General features: G+C 55.4%; 1 protein-coding gene across 1 annotated transcript; it reads left to right on the top strand.

Annotated features, from left to right (window-relative positions):
- The first annotated feature begins 10,003 nt into the window (after window positions 1-10,003).
- On the top strand, window positions 10,004-18,930 carry LOC142476324 (uncharacterized). The gene is given in 3 exon segments (XM_075581776.1): window positions 10,004-10,170; window positions 17,854-18,910; window positions 18,912-18,930. Coding segments are annotated over 2 exon segments (951 nt in total). The 5' UTR covers window positions 10,004-10,170; window positions 17,854-17,978.
- The last annotated feature ends 3,462 nt before the right edge of the window (window positions 18,931-22,392 follow it).

A 22,392-nucleotide genomic window follows, 5' to 3' on the forward strand; every position in this document is an offset into this window, starting at 1 on the left:
CCCCCCCTCCCTCGTCACCTTCCCCCCCTCCCTCTCGTCACCTTCCCCCCTCCCTCTCGTCCCCTTCCCCCCCCTCCCTCTCGTCCCCTTCCCCCCGCCCTCTCGTCCCCTTCCCCCCCTCCCTCTCGTCCCCTTCCCCGCCTCCCTCTCGTCCCCTCTCCCCCCTCCCCCCCTACCTCTCGTCCTCTTCCCCCCCTCCCTCGTCACCTTCCCCCCCTCCCTCTCGTCACCTTCCCCCCTCCCTCTCGTCCCCTTCCCCCCCCTCCCTCTCGTCCCCTTCCCCCCGCCCTCTCGTCCCCTTCCCCCCCCTCCCTCTCGTCCCCTTCCCCCCCCTCCCTCTCGTCCCCTTCCCCCCTCTCTCTCGTCCCCTTCCCCCCTCCCTCTCGTCCCCTTCCCCCCTCCCTCTCGTCCCCTTCCCCCCTCCCTCTCGTCCCCTTCCCCCCTCCCTCTCGTCCCCTTCCCCCCTCCCTCTCGTCCCCTTCCCCCCTCCCTCTCGTCCCCTTCCCCCCTCCCTCTCGTCCCCTTCCCCCCTCCCTCTCGTCCCCTTCCCCCCTCCCTCTCGTCCCCTTCCCCCCTCCCTCTCGTCCCCTTCCCCCCTCCCTCTCGTCCCCTTCCCCCCTCCCTCTCGTCCCCTTCCCCCCTCCCTCTCGTCCCCTTCCCCCCTCCCTCTCGTCCCCTTCCCCCCTCCCTCTCGTCCCCTTCCCCCCTCCCTCTCGTCCCCTTCCCTCCCTCCCTCTCGTCCCCTTCCCTCCCTCCCTCTCGTCCCCTTCCCTACCTCCCTCTCGTCCCCTTCCCCCCTCCCTCTCGTCCCCTTCCCCGCCTCCCTCTCGTCCCCTTCCCCGCCTCCCTCTCGTCCCCTCTCCCCCCTCCCCCCTACCTCTCGTCCTCTTCCCCCCCTCCCTCGTCATCTTCCCCTCCTCCCTCTCGTCACCTTCCCCCTCCCTCTCGTCCCCTTCCCCCTCCCTCTCGTCCCCTTCCCCCCCCTCCCTCTCGTCACCTTCCCCCCGCCCTCTCGTCCCCTTCCCCCCCTCCCTCTCGTCCCCTTCCCCCCCTCCCTTTTGTCCCCTTCCCCCCTCTCTCTCGTCCCCTTCCCCCCTCCCTCTCGTCCCCTTCCCCCCTCCCTCTCGTCCCCTTCCCCCCTCCCTCTCGTCCCCTTCCCCCCTCCCTCTCGTCCCCTTCCCCCCTCCCTCTCGTCCCCTTCCCCCCTCCCTCTCGTCCCCTTCCCCCCTCCCTTTCGTCCCCTTCCCCCCTCCCTCTCGTCCCCTTCCCCCCTCCCTCTCGTCCCCTTCCCCCCTCCCTCTCGTCCCCTTCCCTCCCTCCCTCTCGTCCCCTTCCCTCCCTCCCTCTCGTCCCCTTCCCTACCTCCCTCTCGTCCCCTTCCCCCCTCCCTCTCGTCCCCTTCCCCCCTCCCTCTCGTCACATTTCCCCCTCCCTCTCGTCCCCTTTCCCCCCCTCCCTCTCGTCCCCTTCCCCCCTCCCTCTCGTCCCCATTCCCCCCCTCCCTCTCGTCCCCATTCCCCCCCCTCCCTCTCGTCCCCTTCACCCCCCTCCCTCTCGTCCCCTTTCCCCCCCCTCCCTCTCGTAACCTTTCCTCCTCTCCCTCTTGTCTCCTTTACCCCCCCTCCCTCTCGTCCCCTTCCCCCCCTCCCTCTCGTCCCCTTCCCCCCCTCCCTCTCGTCCCCTTCCCCCCTCCCTCTCGTAACCTTTCCTCCTCTCCCTCTTGTCTCCTTTACCCCCCCTCCTTCTCGTCCCCTTCCCCCCTTCCCTCTCGTCCCCTTCCCCCCCTCCCTCTCGTCCCTTCCCCCCTCCCTCTCGTCCCCTTCCCCCCTCCCTCTCGTCCCCTTCCCCCCTCCCTCTCGTCCCCTTCCCCCCTCCCTCTCGTCCCCTTCCCCCCCTCCCTCTCGTCCCCTTCCCCCCCTCCCTCTCGTCCCCTTCCCCCCCTCCCTCTCGTCCCCTTCCCCGCCTCCCTCTCGTCCCCTCTCCCCCCTCCCCCCCTACCTCTCGTCCTCTTCCCCCCCTCCCTCGTCACCTTCCCCCCCTCCCTCTCGTCACCTTCCCCCCTCCCTCTCGTCCCCTTCCCCCCCTCCCTCTCGTCACCTTCCCCCGCCCTCTCGTCCCCTTCCCCCCCCTCCCTCTCGTCCCCTTCCCCCCCCTCCCTCTCGTCCCCTTCCCCCCTCCCTCTCGTCCCCTTCCCCGCCTCCCTCTCGTCCCCTCTCCCCCCTCCCCCCCTACCTCTCGTCCTCTTCCCCCCCCTCCCTCGTCCCCTTCCCCCCCCTCCCTCTCGTCCCCTTCCCCCCCCTCCCTCTCGTCACCTTCCCCCCCCTCCCTCTCGTCCCCTTCCCCCCGCCCTCTCGTCCCCTTCCCCCCCCCTCCCTCTCGTCCCCTTCCCCGCCTCCCTCTCGTCCCCTCTCCCCCCTCCCCCCCTACCTCTCGTCCTCTTCCCCCCCTCCCTCGTCACCTTCCCCCCCTCCCTCTCGTCACCTTCCCCCCTCCCTCTCGTCCCCTTCCCCCCCCTCCCTCTCGTCCCCTTCCCCCCGCCCTCTCGTCCCCTTCCCCCCCCTCCCTCTCGTCCCCTTCCCCCCTCTCTCTCGTCCCCTTCCCCCCTCCCTCTCGTCCCCTTCCCCCCTCCCTCTCGTCCCCTTCCCCCCTCCCTCTCGTCCCTTCCCCCCTCCCTCTCGTCCCCTTCCCCCCTCCCTCTCGTCCCCTTCCCCCCTCCCTCTCGTCCCCTTCCCCCCTCCCTCTCGTCCCCTTCCCCCCTCCCTCTCGTCCCCTTCCCCCCCTCCCTCTCGTCCCCTTCCCCCCTCCCTCTCGTCCCCTTCCCCCCTCCCTCTCGTCCCCTTCCCCCCTCCCTCTCGTCCCCTTCCCCCCTCCCTCTCGTCCCCTTCCCCCCTCCCTCTCGTCCCCTTCCCCCCTCCCTCTCGTCCCCTTCCCCCCTCCCTCTCGTCCCCTTCCCCCCTCCCTCTCGTCCCCTTCCCTCCCTCTCGTCCCCTTCCCTCCCTCCCTCTCGACCCCTTCCCTCCCTCCCTCTCGTCCCCTTCCCTACCTCCCTCTCGTCCCCTTCCCCCCTCCCTCTCGTCCCCTTCCCCGCCTCCCTCTCGTCCCCTCTCCCCCCTCCCCCCCTACCTCTCGTCCTCTTCCCCCCCTCCCTCGTCATCTTCCCCTCCTCCCTCTCGTCACCTTCCCCCTCCCTCTCGTCCCCTTCCCCCTCCCTCTCGTCCCCTTCCCCCCCCTCCCTCTCGTCACCTTCCCCCCCGCCCTCTCGTCCCCTTCCCCCCCTCCCTCTCGTCCCCTTCCCCCCCCTCCCTCTCGTCCCCTTCCCCCCTCCCTCTCGTCCCCTTCCCCGCCTCCCTCTCGTCCCCTCTCCCCCCTCCCCCCCTACCTCTCGTCCTCTTCCCCCCCCTCCCTCGTCCCCTTCCCCCCCTCCCTCTTGTCCCCTTCCCCCCCCTCCCTCTCGTCACCTTCCCCCCCCTCCCTCTCGTCCCCTTCCCCCCGCCCTCTCGTCCCCTTCCCCCCCCTCCCTCTCGTCCCCTTCCCCGCCTCCCTCTCGTCCCCTCTCCCCCCTCCCCCCCTACCTCTCGTCCTCTTCCCCCCCTCCCTCGTCACCTTCCCCCCCTCCCTCTCGTCACCTTCCCCCCTCCCTCTCGTCCCCTTCCCCCCCCTCCCTCTCGTCCCCTTCCCCCCGCCCTCTCGTCCCCTTCCCCCCCCTCCCTCTCGTCCCCTTCCCCCCCTCCCTCTCGTCCCCTTCCCCCCTCTCTCTCGTCCCCTTCCCCCCTCCCTCTCGTCCCCTTCCCCCCCTCCCTCTCGTCCCCTTCCCCCCTCCCTCTCGTCCCCTTCCCCCCTCCCTCTCGTCCCCTTCCCCCCTCCCTCTCGTCCCCTTCCCCCCTCCCTCTCGTCCCCTTCCCCCCTCCCTCTCGTCCCCTTCCCCCCTCCCTCTCGTCCCCTTCCCCCCTCCCTCTCGTCCCCTTCCCCCCTCCCTCTCGTCCCCTTCCCCCCTCCCTCTCGTCCCCTTCCCCCCTCCCTCTCGTCCCCTTCCCTCCCTCTCGTCCCCTTCCCTCCCTCTCGTCCCCTTCCCTCCCTCCCTCTCGTCCCCTTCCCTCCCTCCCTCTCGTCCCCTTCCCTACCTCCCTCTCGTCCCCTTCCCCCCTCCCTCTCGTCCCCTTCCCCGCCTCCCTCTCGTCCCCTCTCCCCCCTCCCCCCCTACCTCTCGTCCTCTTCCCCCCCTCCCTCGTCATCTTCCCCTCCTCCCTCTCGTCACCTTCCCCCTCCCTCTCGTCCCCTTCCCCCTCCCTCTCGTCCCCTTCCCCCCCCTCCCTCTCGTCACCTTCCCCCCGCCCTCTCGTCCCCTTCCCCCCCTCCCTCTCGTCCCCTTCCCCCCCCTCCCTTTTGTCCCCTTCCCCCCTCTCTCTCGTCCCCTTCCCCCCTCCCTCTCGTCCCCTTCCCCCCTCCCTCTCGTCATCTTCCCCTCCTCCCTCTCGTCACCTTCCCCCTCCCTCTCGTCCCCTTCCCCCCTCCCTCTCGTCCCCTTCCCCCCCCTCCCTCTCGTCACCTTCCCCCCGCCCTCTCGTCCCCTTCCCCCCCTCCCTCTCGTCCCCTTCCCCCCCCTCCCTTTTGTCCCCTTCCCCCCTCTCTCTCGTCCCCTTCCCCCCTCCCTCTCGTCCCCTTCCCCCCTCCCTCTCGTCCCCTTCCCCCCTCCCTCTCGTCCCCTTCCCCCCTCCCTCTCGTCCCCTTCCCCCCTCCCTCTCGTCCCCTTCCCCCCTCCCTCTCGTCCCCTTCCCCCCTCCCTCTCGTCCCCTTCCCCCCTCCCTCTCGTCCCCTTCCCCCCTCCCTCTCGTCCCCTTCCCCCCTCCCTCTCGTCCCCTTCCCCCCTCCCTCTCGTCCCCTTCCCTCCCTCCCTCTCGTCCCCTTCCCTCCCTCCCTCTCGTCCCCTTCCCTACCTCCCTCTCGTCCCCTTCCCCCCCTCCCTCTCGTCCCCATTCCCCCCCTCCCTCTCGTCCCCATTCCCCCCCCTCCCTCTCCGTCCCCTTCACCCCCCTCCCTCTCGTCCCCTTTCCCCCCCCTCCCTCTCGTAACCTTTCCTCCTCTCCCTCTTGTCTCCTTTACCCCCCCTCCCTCTCGTCCCCTTCCCCCCCTCCCTCTCGTCCCCTTCCCCCCCTCCCTCTCGTCCCCTTCCCCCCTCCCTCTCGTAACCTTTCCTCCTCTCCCTCTTGTCTCCTTTACCCCCCCTCCCTCTCGTCCCCTTCCCCCCTTCCCTCTCGTCCCCTTCCCCCCCTCCCTCTCGTCCCCTTCCCCCCTCCCTCTCGTCCCCTTCCCCCCTCCCTCTCGTCCCCTTCCCCCCTCCCTCTCGTCCCCTTCCCCCCCTCCCTCTCGTCCCCTTCCCCCCCTCCCTCTCGTCCCCTTCCCCCCTCCCTCTCGTCCCCTTCCCCGCCTCCCTCTCGTCCCCTCTCCCCCCTCCCCCCCTACCTCTCGTCCTCTTCCCCCCCTCCCTCGTCACCTTCCCCCCCTCCCTCTCGTCACCTTCCCCCCTCCCTCTCGTCCCCTTCCCCCCCTCCCTCTCGTCACCTTCCCCCCGCCCTCTCGTCCCCTTCCCCCCCCTCCCTCTCGTCCCCTTCCCCCCCCCTCCCTCTCGTCCCCTTCCCCCCTCCCTCTCGTCCCCTTCCCCCCTCCCTCTCGTCCCCTTCCCCCCTCCCTCTCGTCCCCTTCCCCCTCCCTCTCGTCCCCTTCCCCCCTCCCTCTCGTCCCCTTCCCCCCTCCCTCTCGTCCCCCTTCCCCCCTCCCTCTCGTCCCCTTCCCCCCTCCCTATCGTCCCCTTCCCCCCTCCCTATCGTCCCCTTCCCCCCTCCCTCTCGTCCCCTTCCCCCCTCCCTCTCGTCCCCTTCCCTCCCTCTCGTCCCCTTCCCTCCCTCCCTCTCGTCCCCTTCCCTCCCTCCCTCTCGTCCCCTTCCCCCCTCCCTCTCGTCCCCTTCCCCCCTCCCTCTCGTCACCTTTCCCCCTCCCTCTCGTCCCCTTTCCCCCCCTCCCTCTCGTCCCCTTCCCCCCTCCCTCTCGTCCCCTTTCCCCCCTCCCTCTCGTCCCCTTTCCCCCCCCTCCCTCTCGTCCCCTTCACCCCCCTCCCTCTCGTCCCCTTCACCCCCCTCCCTCTCGTCCCCTTTCCCCCCTCCCTCTCGTAACCTTTCCTCCTCTCCCTCTTGTCTCCTTTACCCCCCCTCCCTCTCGTCCCCTTCACCCCCCTCCCTCTCGTCCCCTTTCCCCCCTCCCTCTCGTAACCTTTCCTCCTCTCCCTCTTGTCTCCTTTACCCCCCCTCCCTCTCGTCCCCTTCCCCCCCTCCCTCTCGTCCCCTTCCCCCCCTCCCTCTCGTCCCCTTCCCCCCCTCCCTCTCGTCCCCTTCCCCCCTCCCTCTCGTAACCTTTCCTCCTCTCCCTCTTGTCTCCTTTACCCCCCCTCCCTCTCGTCCCCTTCCCCCCCTCCCTCTCGTCCCCTTCCCCCCCTCCCTCTCGTCCCCTTCCCCCCCTCCCTCTCGTCCCCTTCCCCCCCTCCCTCTCGTCCCCTTCCCCCCTCCCTCTCGTCCCCTTCCCCCTCCCTCTTGTCCCCTTCCCCCCATCCCTCTCGTCCCCTTCCCCCTCCCTCTAGTCCTCTTCCCCCCTCCCTCTCGTCACCTTCCCCGCCCTCCCTCTCGTCTCCTTTCCCCCCCTCCCTCTCGTCCCCTTCCCCCCCTCCCTCTCATCCCCTTTCCCCCCCCTCCCTCTCGTCCCCTTCCCCCCCTCCCTTTCGTCCCCTTCCCCCCCTCCCTTTCGTCCCCTTCCCCCCTCCCTTTCGTCCCCTTCCCCCCTCCCTGTCGTCCCCTTCCCCCCCTCCCTCTCGTCCCCTTCCCCCCCTCCCTCTCGTCCCCTTCCCCCCCCCTCCCTCTCGTCCCCTTCCCCCCCCTCCCTCTCGTCCCCTTCCCCCCCTCCCTCTCGTCCCCTTCCCCCCCTCCCTCTCGTCCCCTTCCCCCCCTCCCTCTCGTCCCCTTCCCCCCCTCCCTCTCGTCCCCTTCCCCCCCTCCCTCTCGTCCCCTTCCCCCCCTCTCTCCCTTCCCCCCTCCCTCTCGTCCCCTTCCCCCCCTCCCTCTCGTCCCCTTCCCCCCTCCCTCTCGTCCCCTTCCCTCCCTCCCTCTCGTCCCCTTCCCCCCTCCCTCTCGTCCCCTTCCCTCCCTCCCTGTCGTCCCCTTACCCCCTCCCTGTCGTCCCCTTACCCCCTCCCTGTCGTCCCCTTACCCCCTCCCTCTCGCCCCCTTCACCCCCTCCCTCTCGCCCCCTTCCCCCCCTCCCTCTCGTTCCCTTCCCCCCTCCCTCTCGTCCCCCTCCCTCCCTCTCATCCCCTTCCCTCCCTCCCTCTCGTCCCCTTCCCTCCCTCCCTCTCGTCCCCCTCCCTCCCTCTCTTCCCCCTCCCTCTCTTCCCCTTCTCTCCCTACCCCCCTCTCGTCCCCTTCCCTCCCTCCCTCCCTCTCGTCCCTGTCACGGTAACTTGTGATAGGATATACTGTAGTATACACCAAATAACTGGGTTGAACTGAACACGACTTAGATATAATAAAGAGAATTTATTCCTTAAAGAAGGTGAACACACAAGATAGTACAAATAACAGACGAGACATACACTTACTTAGGGATTGGAATGATGAAGTAATCAGGAAAACAGGATTAGCAATTGTCACGAGAGAACAGCACATATATACAATAACCGGGCCAGATTGAACAAGACTAGGATATAGTAAACTGAATGAGTTTATTTCCTATGAGCAGAACAGACAATACATCAAGCAAATAACATTACAGAAATATTTACACTTACTGGGGTTGGACAAGGAGATATTCAGCCGAATAGCAGCTCCTTAGTTGTTATAGGTCACAACAAGCACCACAAGCAACACAGGAATAAGGGGTGCAAGCAACTATATAGATGCAGTCCCCCATTCCTACCATGGCAGTTCAGTTATTGGTGAACAATTATCTTGTCCCAATCACAGGTTGCCAGGTAATGCAAAAAGCTGGGTTTACCCAGCCCCTCATTAATACAACCCTCAACTGTAGCTACTTGGCCTGCCCATTTATAAAAAACTATGACATGATGCCTTCATTGCCATCCTGTCTAGCAAAAATGCTTATTGGGCAGGGGTCTTTCATGTAGGGTGTTATGTTTAACCGGTCACAATGGTTTGTATCCATCTGGGAGATCTGGCTGCATAGGCAATGAGGCGAGTCACCTCCCCGGATGTACACATTTTTTCTCACCTCTGTGGAACTTCTCCAAGACAAAGCCTTTCATGTAGCCTCCTTTGATTGTACAATTACATATCAAAGGGGCCATTTGGCAAGCTTCAAAACCTATCCAAAGTTATAGTAAAAACAGCGATAACTCAAAACTATATTTTCCATTTTTTTTTTCAATCTTTTTTATTGTTTTCACAATACAGTAACATCTCTTTAAACATTAACTTACGTATCACAAGACTGTTGTTCAACGAAGCATTTGTGGATTTTTAACATAAATTAAAATACAGCATTTCTAGAACAAAGTGAGTACCATATCGATTTTGTAATCCAATCATGTGAGTCGTGCTTATGTACCTATGAAATAGGTAGATCTTGAGAAATGGTAGAGAGAGAAGGAAGAAGGGAAGACAAAGGGGGGGAGGTGGATTGGGAGGAGGGGGGGGGGGGTCGAGGTCTGTCTACTTGGGGTTCCTAAGTTAATGGAAGGAGTGTTTCCTTTCAATATTGTGGTTGTTTTAGTCTAGGGACCAGGGTTCCCATATCTTATCAAATTTGTCAAAGGTATGGTTTAATTGGGCTGATAGTTTTTCCATTAGATTAACGTAGTTAACTCTTAATATGACTGTACGTCTAGATGGGGGGTGTATGTCTTTCCATGCGGCTGCTATGGAGCATCGAGCCACCGTTAATATAAATGATATAAGTTTGCTTACTGGGGATTGAAGTTCCTCTATTGGTTTTGCTAACAGGAATGTCAGCGGGTCAATAGGCACTCTCAGTTCCGTGCTCTCGAGAATTAGGCCTTGTACCATGGTCCAGAATATCTGAATTTGTGGGCAGTTCCACCAGATATGGACCATGTCCCCTCTCATACCACATCCTCTCCAGCAGATATCTGGAGTTCCTGGGAAGATCTGGTTCAGTCTACTCAGGGTTATGTACCATTGGAACAAAATTTTGTATGTTTTCTTATGTGACTGTGCAAATTGATGTTTTAGCTGCCGATTCCCAGATATCCCTCCAGTCTTCCCTATCTATGTCTATGTTTAGGTCCTCAGCCCATTTCCGCATATAATTGTGAGGTTGGGGAGTTGCGTGAGATGCTATCCCCGTGTATATCTCTGAGATCAAACCTCCTCTGTAAGGGCCTTCCATACATAATTTCTCAAAGTTCGTTAAGGTAGTAAATTTGTTTTTCTGAGACAGCGTTTGGAGAAAGTGTCGGATCTGTAAATAGCTAAAGATTGGGAGGTTCTGTCTGTGGGGTTTTTGCTTTAACTCCTGATAGGAGAGGATCTCTCCTTCTTTAATGAGGTCTTTTGCTGCCAGTATGTCCATATTTCTGAGTTGCTCCACATATTTGGGGGAACACCCCGGCGGGAACCCAGGATTATGGGACTATCGGGATCAGGCTTGAGGGGTGGTTGGAGAGGTCATATCTTTTTTTGCTTTTGGACCAAATGTCCCATGTGCACCTCATCGCCCCAAGTTTAAATCTTCCCGCGGGGCTCTCCCCCTCCCCGGAGCTCCATAGCTCCACCGCTAGAGTGGAAGGGCCCACATAGGAGGACTCGATCCCCAGCAAACCGCAAGTTGTTGGTTCACAGTTCCATATTACTGCTTGTTTTAGGTGGGCCACATGGTAGTATTTGATGATATCTGGTACCCCCATACCCCGTCCCGATCTCAGTGCTAGCATTACTGATCTTGCAACCCGCGGTCTTTTGTGCTTCCAGATAAATTGAAAGATTCTATTTTGAATATTTTTGAGCTTCCTGATCGGAACTTTTATCGGGAGAGTTTGGAAGAAGTATTACAGCCTGGGCAAGATATTAATTTTTACTGCTGTTATCCTTCCGATCCAGGATATTTGATAGTCAGTCCAGGTCTGAAGATCTTTTTTTATTTTTTCAAATAGAGGTGGGTAGTTATATTGGTATAATAAATTGTATGTGTTGGTTATGTATATTCCTAAATATTTGATGTGTGTTTGGGACCATTTATATTTAAAGTTTGCTTGTAAGAGCTTGACCTCTTGGGCGGGGAGCGTTAAATTTAGTGCTTCAGACTTGTCAATGTTTATTTTGTATCCTGAGACCTGGCCAAAGTGGTCTAGTTGAGATTGTAAATTTGGAAGAGATATCAGTGGGTTAGCTAGTGATAGTATTGTATCATCTGCAAATAGTGAGATCTTGCAGTTTGTATCTCCTATCTGGATACCCTGGATATTTATATCGTCTCTGATTATTGCCGCCAGGGGTTCGATCGATAATGCGAAGAGGAGAGGGGACAGTGGGCATCCTTGCCTAGTACCATTTTTAATTTTGATGGGATCCGAGTCTCCTCCTGGGAGTTTACCATAGGCAGTGGGCGTCCTGTAGAGGGCTCTAACGCCCTCTAGGAATGGTCCCGAGAAGCCAAATTTTAACATTGCCTGATCTAAAAATGCCACTTTATTCTATCAAACGCCTTTTCAGCATCTAAACTTAATAGAATCGCATATTTCCCATTTTTTAAATTAGATTAACAATATGTATGCAACCTGTGTTCATTGCATAGGAAAGCATATCCACATTTCAGCCTTGTAGCACAAACACATACAGAGATATGGTTCTATGGGGTTTACATTATGACAAATACACAGTTAACCCCTCTCTCCATGTTAATACATAGCAATTAATTCTACTGAAGCAGGGGGATGCAGATCAAAATATACACAATATGGTTAACCCTTTCCCTCCCGACATGATTTCTACACATACAGGAATATAACACAGACTGCTGGGGAAATAAATCTAAGACCTGGGGCAATTCTGCTGACGCAGGGGGATGCAGATCAACATATACACAGACCCCCATTAACCCCTCATACCCTGATCATGACAGCAATTCAACAGCAATCGGGCATCAAGTAGTTGGTAAAATGAAGACAAAGGGTATAGGGCTGACACCAGTTTATATGTAATTCCAGTCCTATACCTTACCATTGAGTGCAGGCCATTGGAGAACAATTACCTGCACCCAATCTCTAACGTGGGAACATTGATAACCCATGCCCCCCAGCTAGTTGGCACATGCGTACTTGGCACATGCGCACCTGGGGGTCTCATTTCTTTAGCCCCACACAAAAGTCAGGGCGCCAGCCTGTCTACCAGACCTGGATCTGGTCAGGAACCCCTTTGTCTGTAGGTGTGAATTATAGCACTTACAGACCACTCAAGCCCTGCGTTTCTCTGCCCTAATGTATACAGCTAGGGTGGCTGAGCCTTTGATCAGGGGGTCTGTTGTAGACAATAGGTCACCCCCCTGAGCATTTACATTAACCAGATTCCAAAACCTTTGCGGGCTTTTGTCCCCGCTTCGAAATCCAATACAGTTTTTAATATTAAGACATATTAAAATAATCCGTTCGGCTGGGCCGAGCGGGCTGAAACTTGCCAGTCCCTCATGCCGTAAACGTGACTCTCCATGGTGGCCAAGTTTCAGTTCGCTGCGACCTTCCGGGCCGGAGATGCATAAATACAATTTAAAATCCTTATTACTTTAATGCAGGATTCTCCGCTCTAAAAATGAATCTCTGCTTTTCACTCTTTCCCATTGAAATCAACGGGCTCCGCCACTATAGGCTTTCAATGGAGCAACTCCGCCGTTGAAGTCAATGGGCTCCGCCGCTAGAGTCTTTCAATGGAGCAACTCTGCCATTGAAGCCTATAGGAAACCCACCATTCTTTACAGTCGCCCATACTCCGTCTGGTTGATCTGAGAGGGCTGGGAATGGCCATGCAGTCATGCCGGAACAGTGACTACATGCGACCCAAATCCCAGCCCTCTGGTCCTCACAAAACCGGAGATATGGGCTTACACATTTTATGTTTTCGGACTTAGCCGTTTTGTCGCGCTGTTCTTTTCTCCGCCATTGGAGTCAATGGCGCGACCCTCTTGGCGCACGCGACCCTTTCCGGGGGTCCTGGATTCTCGGACCCGGTCATGGGCGTCCGCAGAAATGTTTTCAGGGGGGGGGGCATAATGTTAACTAGACAGAGAGAGAGTGGTTGTGGGGGGGTGTGGGTGACGGGGTGGGTGACTGACACTTTGACTGACTGACTCGTGTGTGACTGACACTTGGGTGGGTGACTGACTGACTGTGGGTTGGTGTCTGTATTCATTCACAGACAGACAGACACAAACACACACCCTCCCTCTCTCAGACTCTCCCCCTCTCAGACTCTCCCCCTCTCAGACTCTCCCCCTCTCAGACTCTCCCCCTCTCAGACTCTCCCCCTCTCAGACTCTCCCCCTCTCAGACTCTCCCTCTCAGACTCTCCCTCTCAGACTCTCCCTCTCAGACTCTCCCTCTCCCTCTCAGACTCTCCCCCTCTCAGACTCTCCCCCTCTCAGACTCTCCCCCTCTCAGACTCTCCCCCTCTCAGACTCCCCCTCTCAGACTCTCCCTCTCCCTCTCAGACTCTCCCTCTCCCTCTCAGACTCTCCCTCTCCCTCTCAGACTCTCCCTCTCCCTCTCAGACTCTCCCTCTCAGACTCTCCCTCTCAGACTCTCCCTCTCAGACTCTCCCTCTCAGACTCTCCCTCTCAGACTCTCCCTCTCCCTCTCAGACTCTCCCTCTCAGACTCTCCCTCTCCCCATCAGACTCTCCCTCTCTCCCTCAGACTCTCCCTCTCCCCCTCAGGACTCTCCCTCTCCCCCTCAGACTCTCCCTCTCCCCCTCAGACTCTCCCTCTCCCCCTCAGACTCTCTCCCCCTCAGACTCTCTCCCCCTCAGACTCTCTCCCCCTCAGACTCTCTCCCCCTCAGAATCTCTCACTCAGACTCTCTCTCTCACTCAGACTCTCTCTCACTCAGACTCTCTCTCACTCAGACTCTCTCTCTCTCTCTCTCTCTCTCACTCAGACTCTCTCTCTCACTCAGACACACACACCTTGTCTGGTGCCACTCTAATGCAGATAGTCCCAACACGCGCCAGCCGATCAGGAGACAAGGGTTTTTTTTTTTTTTTGCAGAAGAGCGCGCTAAATCCTGGCACGCCAGTGCCCTCTGTTCCCCGCTGTTGGCGGCCCAGGATCCAGGGGGGGCAAGCGCCCCCCCCTGCGGACGCCCATGGACCCGGTGGTGGTCAAGTGTGGGGGTTCCTAGGAGCTATGGGCAAAAGAATGTTATTCCTGGGTGCCCTAGAGCCTAAGTTTCCCACGCCAATTGTGCTTGGCCTTGAACTAGTGTGATCAAAGCTCTTTTTAAGATATTGTATCCGCTTCTGCGGTTTTGTGGTTTTGATGGCTGCCAACCCGTTCCTGGAGGTCGGCGTCGAGGAATCCCCATTGAAATGAATGGCTCCATTGACTTACAATGGGGAACAGTCGCTCTTCCTCTCGGGCGCCACCTGCTGGTCTTCTATGGAATCAGGCCCAATCCGCCGGATTCGCCATAGGATTGAATGGAGCTGCAATGGCGACCTATGGGAAAAAAACAAAGAGAAAAAAACACAAGAAAATTGCAAAACGCAAATGGTGAAGTATGTCTTATACAAATATAATTGTGATAAGGAGGTAAGTATTCTGCGTTCATCACTATAGGACAATATAAGCATTCACGTGCAACATTGCACGAAGTTACCGCATTTGAGTCATCTGGGTGGAAGGTAAGACCCACTGGTTCAACAGCTGTTGTTAGCGCGACATCATCAGCGTCTCTCACAGCCTGGACGTCTTCACGATCTGCAGCTGCATTTCTTGAGCTGATGGATTCACCGCACCGACCGGAGCATCTGTGTGGAGTGAGGCACTGTATGCAAACCGCAAATGCGGGAGTCCGTACAGCAAGCAGTGCACGTCCGTGTTGAGGCACTCTCTCTGTATCCAGATCAACCGATGTGCAGCAATGGCATTCAGTCCCGGCGCTTGCGCACCTCAATGATGTCACGGGTAGCGTGCAGAGTAAACACGGAACGCACTAGGTCAATAGTAACTACCGCAGAGGCATAAAAATGCTAACATAGCAATCGATGATGGCAAATTAAAAGGTACCAAGCAATAAAAGAAACCCCTTTAATACTGGGCCAATCCCCCCTCCCTCTACAGTCCCCTTCCCTCCCTCCCTCTCATCCCCCTCCCTCTCGTACCCTTCCCTCCCTCCCTCTTGTCCCCCTCCCTCCCTCTCGTCCCCTTCCCTCCCTCTCATTCCCTTCCCTCCCTCTTGTCCCCCTCCCTCCCTCTCGTTCCCTTCCCTCCCTCTCTCCCCTTCCCTCCCTCCCTCTCGTCTCCCTCTCGTCCCCTTCCCTCTCGTCCCCTTCCCTCTCGTCTCCCTCTCGTCCCCTTCCCTCTCGTCTCCCTCTCGTCCCCTTCCCTCTCGTCCCCTTCCCTCTCGTCCCGTTCCCTCTCGTCCCCTTCCCTCTCGTCCCGTTCCCTCCCTCCCCTCCTCTCATCCCCCCCTCCCTCCCAGCCCCTGGTTCGGGCTTTCCGTCTCAGGGGCTATCCTTTATTCCCTGCTGCTCCGCTCTGGGGGTTGCATCTGTAGCAAGGGAGGAGGAGAGGAGGGGTGCAACAGCATCGGAGCTGGGGAGAGGTGTTACTGGGGGAGGGGCTGCAGCCTCGTGGCGTGTGGGGGGGAGGCTGCAGTGGAGGATTCGGAGGGGGGGTCAGGGAGAGGGGGGTGGGAGATGGAGGGAGGGGGGGGTTGCAGCAGCATTGGGTTTGGGAGGGAGTGCTGCTGCATGGGTGGGGGAGGGAGAGTTTGGGGTTGCTACTGAAGGGGCAGCAGGGGTTGGAGCCGCAGCGGGTGCTGCTTTGGTGGCCTCCTTTTGCCCTTGCTCCTTCTGCTGCTTACCACTATTTGCCTTTGTGGGCTGGGTTGCAGGGGTCTTCTTGGTTGCCACCTGAGTTAATGCCAGGGCAATGCCAGGTTTCGTGCTTTTCGCCGTGACCTCTGCGTAGCTCCTGACCCTCAGCGGGCAATCCCGAAACATGTGAGTTGTCATTCGGCACAGATCACAAGTTTTCTGGCGGGGACAATCCTTGGTGTCGTGTCCGGTGTTTTTGTAGTTCCTGCAGGTTCTCGGGGTGCACTGTTTCCACTGGTGCCCCAGGTTCCCGCAATTCCCAAAGGTCTGGGGCTGGTCGGGGTAAAAAATCCTCCCTGAGCTGCCAGCAAGTGAAAAGCTGGGGGGGGAGGTGCTGCAACTGGCCGGCGCTTCTGTGTCTGGCCACAAGCGCACGACCATGCTCCACTTTCCCACCCAGTACCCCAACTTGTCCTTAATCCTACTTGGCTCCATCACCACAGTGCAAAAGCGCCGCAGGAAGGTGGCGATATCCGTTCCAGGGATGTGGGGGTTCCCCACCATCACAGTGACCCTCTTCTCGTCCCTCTGGATGGGGCAGTTCACGTCGAACTGGGAGAAGGGGAGCTCCTGTTTCAGGGTCTGGAATGCCTCCCAATACCGCCTGCAGGCACCCACCGTGGTGAAGGTGACGAAAAACAGGCCACCCCTGAGGTCCTGGATGCTCAGGATCTCATCCGGAGTGAAGCCTGCTTTACTCACCAGCTTCTCCGCAAAGGTCTCAGCGTCCAATAGAGGGCGCTGTCCGCTGACATCCTTCAGCTGCATTACCACCGTCTGCCTCATCCAGGGTTCCAGGCGGGGGACCCTCCTGTTGTTGCTGCTCCCAGTTCCAGGGTTGGAGCTGGGGCCGCTGGTGCTGGCAGTGAAGTTGCTTGAGCTGCTGGAACTGGTAGCTGTTGGGCCTCCTCCGTCAGTCTCCTGGTTGCTGGTGGAAGTAGCCACCAGGGATGCTGCGTGCTTCTTCCTTGTAGCCTTGCGAGGGGTGGTCCCGGCAGGCTCCTTGGCGACTTCCATCCTTTCTGCTCCGGTCTGGGTGGCCGCTGTTGCCATCCTTCTTGTCGCAGGAGGTAGGTCCTCGCCGTTTCTCGTAGCCCGGGATCCTGTCGCTTTGTCCTGAATCGCCCAGAGATCGGGTGCGTCACATCAATAGCAGCATGGGACCAGCAAGGTATGCGAGGTGATAATGGTGAAAGGCAGGTGCAGACCTGTCTAAGACATGTGAATGTGCTCACAAGTGATATTCTTTATTGGCTATAACTTAAAATGTATGGTAAACCTACCCAGCCTAGAAATATTTCAAAGCAAGTATAAACCAACCTCACACTGATGATACCTATCAACGTTGAAACATGTCTGTGAGTGGTTTGTACTTGCTTTGCTAGTCCCATGCTGTGCTTAAAATCTGTGTGAACGGCGATGCATCAGATTAAATGGGCTCCATGTGAATGGATATTCCAGGCAAAAGGTGACACATTGTATGCTCATTTGCATGTCATTTCCCAGAATCCCTTGCTGCAGTGGAAGCACTGTATGCTGGGTGATAATGGCGAAAGGCAGGGTTGCAGACCTGCCTAAGACATATGAATGTGCTCACATGTGATATATATATATCACACAAACACACAAACAAACAGTAGCGCTTAAATAATTAATTGTGTCAATATTAACTAGCTTAAATCTATAAAAATTAGGTGAACACTTAATTATAATAATTGTGATTTAGACTAGTGCTATTAATAGTTTTTAGTGTTATAACTAATTATAACTGTTAGTATTATAACAAATGTTCATAAATCATAAAAAAAAGTCACTCAAAGTTCACACAGGTGTAGTCCATCAGGTCCACTGAGGATAGTAAAAATTAGTATGGTATCCAGACCCCAGATACTAATGGTTCATGCAGCTGAATAACAGGGCTCCACACAGGCAGAAGGCACCTCCTCTCTCCGTCGCGCACTGACGTCACCACCTCGTCCCAACTAGTTTCGTCACTACCACGTGACTTCTTCAGGGGTATATACATACTACTCTCTGTCTCGTTGGTTCTCAGGGGGACAGGTGGGGAGTAGGACAGGTTTTCAGGATGGTGTAGCGCCTCCGTCCTGCAGGGCTCTGCCAGAGACCGGGATTCCTCCCAACAGGAACACTTACAGTAACTTCAGTCCAAGGCCAGGAACAGTAAAATATCTTTATTGGTGGAGCAGCTCATATAATCAGCCTTCTCTTGCAAGAGAGGAGCATTTTCATAATTCTTCCAATGTAGTACCCCTCGCAGCTTGCATCTCCTTCAGTGGTCAGAGCTCTGCTCACAGGACCATTTCCGTGGACTAGGCCCCCTGGAGCTGGAGGCCCCTAAGCCAGTCTTTACCCCCTCACCCCCTGATGATTTTTTACCTGTTTTCACCTGTTGTATTGTCTTTGGTTGGGGGTATATATACTGGGCTTATCCTCAGTTGTTTCATGCCTAGTCACTTGAGAAAGACCTATTGGTCGAAACGTTGTGTGGCACAATAAATTGACTTTATTTAGAAAACCGTAGAGCGTTGGATCATTCTTTTCCTTAGTATTGCCCTGGAATATACCTGACAGGTTATCCTTGAACCAGCAGCACTGGTAAAACTGTATGTATATTTTTTCATTGTTGAGTGCAGCATACCCCTTTTATTTTTATTTATATAGCGCCATTAATGTACGTAGCGCTTCACAGTAGTAAATTGCAATGTTACATTAATACATTTTCTCACCATAGATGTATCTTCAGCACATGACTCGTCTGTGAACAAGAAGCAATGTAAGAAATGTCCCAAACATCATAAATTACATGAGGGGTTAATGGGAATATGTTTTAAGGACTTCAACATTGCATAAGTCTGTATGAGAATTGGAACAAGATTACCAGAAACTCGGCAGAGCATTCCTATACATCAACAGCCTTTTACCAAACTTACAGACACCGCAAGACAAGGAGAGGGTTTAAAGAACAGAGACATGAACCCCTACAGTGAGACATACGATAATGTTATACCGCAAATAATCCCCACGGGGAAGAAATCCTATAACTGCTCTGAATGTGGGAAAAGCTTCAGTAAGAAATCACTTCTTGTTACACACCAAAGAATCCACACAGGGGTGAGACCCTATAACTGCTCTGAATGTGGGAAAAGCTTCAGTCAGAAATTGCATCTTGTTAGACACCAAAGAATCCACACAGGGGTGAGACCTTATAACTGCTCTGAATGTGGGAAAAGCTTCAGTAGGAAATCAGTTCTTGTTACACACCAAAGAATCCACACAGGGGTGAGACCCTATAACTGCTCTGAATGTGGGAAAAGCTTCAGTGATGAATCAAGTCTTCGTACACACCAAAGAATCCACACAGGGGTGAAGCCTTATAACTGTTCTGAATGCGGGATAAGCTTCAGTAAGAAATCAAATCTTGTTACACACCAAAAAATCCACGCAGGTGTGAGACCTTATAACTGCTCTGAATGTGGGGAAAGCTTCAGTCAGAAATCAAATCTTCTAACACACCAAAGAATCCACACAGGGGAGAGACTCTATAACTGCTCTGAATGTGGGAAAAGTGTCAGTGATAAATCACAGTTTGTTACACACCAAAGAATCCACACAGGGGAGAGACCCTATAACTGCTCTGAATGTGGGAAAAGCTTCAGTGATAAATCAAATCTTCGTACACACCAAAGAATCCACACAGGGGTGAGGCCCTATAACTGCTCTGAATGCGGGAAAAGCTTCAGTCAGAAATCACATCTTGTTAAACACCAAAGAATCCACATAGGGGAGACACTATAACTGCTCTGAATGATAAAAGCTTTTGTCAAAATCACATATTTTCAAACACGATAATTCACTTCGTGAAATCTTCTAACTATTAATGTGAAAATATACAAAATACCATTAAAAATATTCAAAATAAACAGAAAATAAATATTTTAGGGAAATGACAATTGCCAAAGCTCGCCCTGATACGCAGTTCTTTGCAGCAACACTATGATACAGATCTATGTAAACTGGTAAACTGATAGTACAAATCATAGAACAAGAAACAGTATATATAGATAGATATGACGCACCAGCTCTGTAGCGTAATACTGCATATAAAGGATTTATTAAAACACAGGAGTAGTCGCCAGGACTTCCACTCACATCATCAATTAAAAAACTGGGAAAATGTTTTTAAATCTATATATCCACAAAATGTTAAATACAATATCATAGCAATTTGAGAAATGTTGGAATATTTCTGCCAACCTGAAATTTTGTTTGCTGTAACAATTTTGTGAAGATCAATGTATGGTGAAAATGTATTTCCCTGTAAAAACAATAAAAAAGATTGAAACAAAAAAAAACCTTTCATGAGAGACAATCTGTATGCTGTCAGGACTGATTGGCTAGTGGCTGTTACAGATTATATATATATATATATATATATATATATATATATATATATATATATATATATATATATATTCTACTTCCAATCATAATAAATTACTGGATACGTAGCAGAACGAGCATAACTATGAACACACCCGCTCTGCCTATTACCATAAATAGGGGTGCACTAGGGTTAATAAGGCCAATGTGAAAGAGAAAAGGTGGAGTACTAACCGCAGAAACTGCGGTGCCTCTCCACCAAAGTACCCCTTACAGTGCACTCTCCTATGTGAATAAACTTGTATATTACAACTGGATTGGTCGGGGGGTAATTGGTGCTAAGAAATGACTTATTACACATATATTGACCCCTAATATGTGTGTTGCTTATCGGATTATAGATAAAAACAATACTTTAATAGACTCAATCACTAAAATAAAGCGGGGTATAAAACCCTATGCACATACAGACATGAACACTGGTGTATTTATAATATAGATTATAGATAGGGATTGTAAGCCCCTCTTAACATAGACCCCCCTTGTAGTTAAGTATTGATCACTACAGCATTACAGTCTCTACGTAGGGATGGCGGTTGAGGGTTAATGTGCCCTCCTTGTGGTTAAGTGTTGATCAATACAGTGCTACGGCTGTTTGGGGGGTTGTATGGGTGTCGCGGTGCAACAGAACTTATACCTCAAACACTCTGGGTTTAGATTGAACAAGACTTTTGGTAAAATAAACTTGCAGGTTTATTTCGTCTTTAGACAGACAGACACAGTTAAACAACTAACAATTGACAAAAACACTTACTGGGTAATGGGGAATGAAATACTCTATTGTCCAGGAGTAGCAGTTCATTCGGTCACACAGGAACCACGAAATCAACACGAAGCACAGGGATAAGGCTTGCAGGCACCTTTAAAGATAGGTGTCCTGTGCTTTACCATTAGCCTCATCAGATTGGCAAGGAATTATCTCCCCCCAATCAGATACGGCCAAGTAAAGTGGGAGAGATAGATTACCCCTCCCCTGAAAGCTCCAGTCATGCGCAGTGGACATTTGAATAGCCCCACTTAGAAAACAGGGCCCCAAATATCTGGAGTCCGCAGGTCTGGCTGAAGTGACATTGGACCAGCAAAGCTTTGTTCCAAGGTGTTACCTTTTACAAATGAAATGATTATCACCTCTTTGCTAGACCCGGCTTGCATATTAAGCAGAGGGATTCATCCCTTTGGTCAGCAGAAGGTGTAAGCCCTGGTATTACTTATCCACGGGGGCCTGGAAATGTAGGACTTCACAAAGGACCTTAATTATTCCCTCCTTGCATATACTTAGCATATCAAAGTCCCATTTGGGGAGCTGTGCCCTGCATTATAACATATATGTTAGACCTTGTATATTTTTCTGCTATAACTTCATAGGTTACAAAATGTGTGTGCAGCCCTGGCTATATATGCACTGTCACCTCTGCAAAAATGAGCTGGATAGCTTGTTCACACGCCGAGATATGGGTTAACTGTAGTTCTGACCCTGCAAACCGGGGCCGACAATGGGAGGGAAGGGAACACAGGATTATACACACAATATGGTTAACCCTTTCCCTCCCGACATGATTTATACACATACAGGAATATAACACAGAGCTGCGGGGTGTTGCAGCCTTATTCTGGGGACAAAACAGATGTGACAGGGGAATGCAAGTTATTACCCAACACACATTAACCCCTTGTGTCCCACGCATGATTGTAGGGGCTGCCAGCGGAGGGATGACCCCTTTATTCAGGCCTGGCATACCCCCATATCATGACAATGGGCAGATGGTCTGCATGACCCGCGTCCTCAATATGTCCTCAGTCTATCTAGTACTGACATATCACTAAGGACCTGATAACCTACCAAGCATATGGTTAAATGAACCCCATATGGTTAATGGGGACATACCTCAACTAAAATATGTGCTTAACTGGTACTATTATGTCCTAGTATATGCTCACTAGGAGCTAGGTGACTATATGTAGGGTGACCAGGCGTCCCGGTTTTGCCGGGACAGTACCGTTTTTTTCTTTGCTGTCCCGGCTGCCGGTCCGTCCCGGCAATGTCCCGGTTTTTCTCCCTGGTCCCGTTTTGTACTGTAGATGCGGTGGCAGCGAGGATGCGGCAGCCCGGCCGGTGAGTATTTTTTTAAATTTCAGGGGGTTGGGCTTTAATATGCCGGGCTTTCTCCGCTTCCTCCCCCCATCCCCGCGGCCCGAGCGGGCAGGGAGGTGGGAGTGGGGACAGCCGTTGGCTGTTTGGCACTTTCCCCCCCTCTGCCTCTGTTCCCTGTGGCTGCTGATGCCCGAGGTAGGCTGGTAGGGTTGGGGGAGCGTGGATGGCTGGAGGCGTGCGCATTTTCCCTCCCTCGCGTGCGCATTTTCCCTCGCGTGCGCACTTTCCCTCGCATGCGCACTTTCCCTCCCTCCCGTGCGCACTTTCCCTCCCTCGCGCGCGCGCGCTTTCCCTCCCTCGCATGCGCACTTTCCCTCCCTCGCGTGCGCACTTTCCCTCCCTCCCGTGCGCACTTTCCCTCCCTCGCGCGCGCGCTTTCCCTCCCTCGCACGCGCACTTTCCCTCCCTCGCGCGCGCACTTTCCCTCCCTCGCGCACTTTCCCTCCCTCGCGCGCGCATGGGGACAGTGCGCGGTTGCTGTTGGGGAACTCCCTGCTTCTGCCCAGGCGCGCTGCCTTATCCCCGATAGTTGGGAGAGAGCAGAGCCAGGTCTGGCGGGCGGGTTCTCCCCCATCTTGTCCACGGGCTCGGCGAGCAGTGACTTCCGTCGCTGGCGGTGCAGGGGCTGGCGGTGTGTGTCAGTGTGTGTGTGTGTGTGTATCAGTGTGTGTGTGTGTG

The sequence above is a fragment of the Ascaphus truei genome, unplaced genomic scaffold, assembly GCF_040206685.1.
Source record: "Ascaphus truei isolate aAscTru1 unplaced genomic scaffold, aAscTru1.hap1 HAP1_SCAFFOLD_1567, whole genome shotgun sequence".
Lineage (NCBI taxonomy): Eukaryota > Metazoa > Chordata > Amphibia > Anura > Ascaphidae > Ascaphus > Ascaphus truei.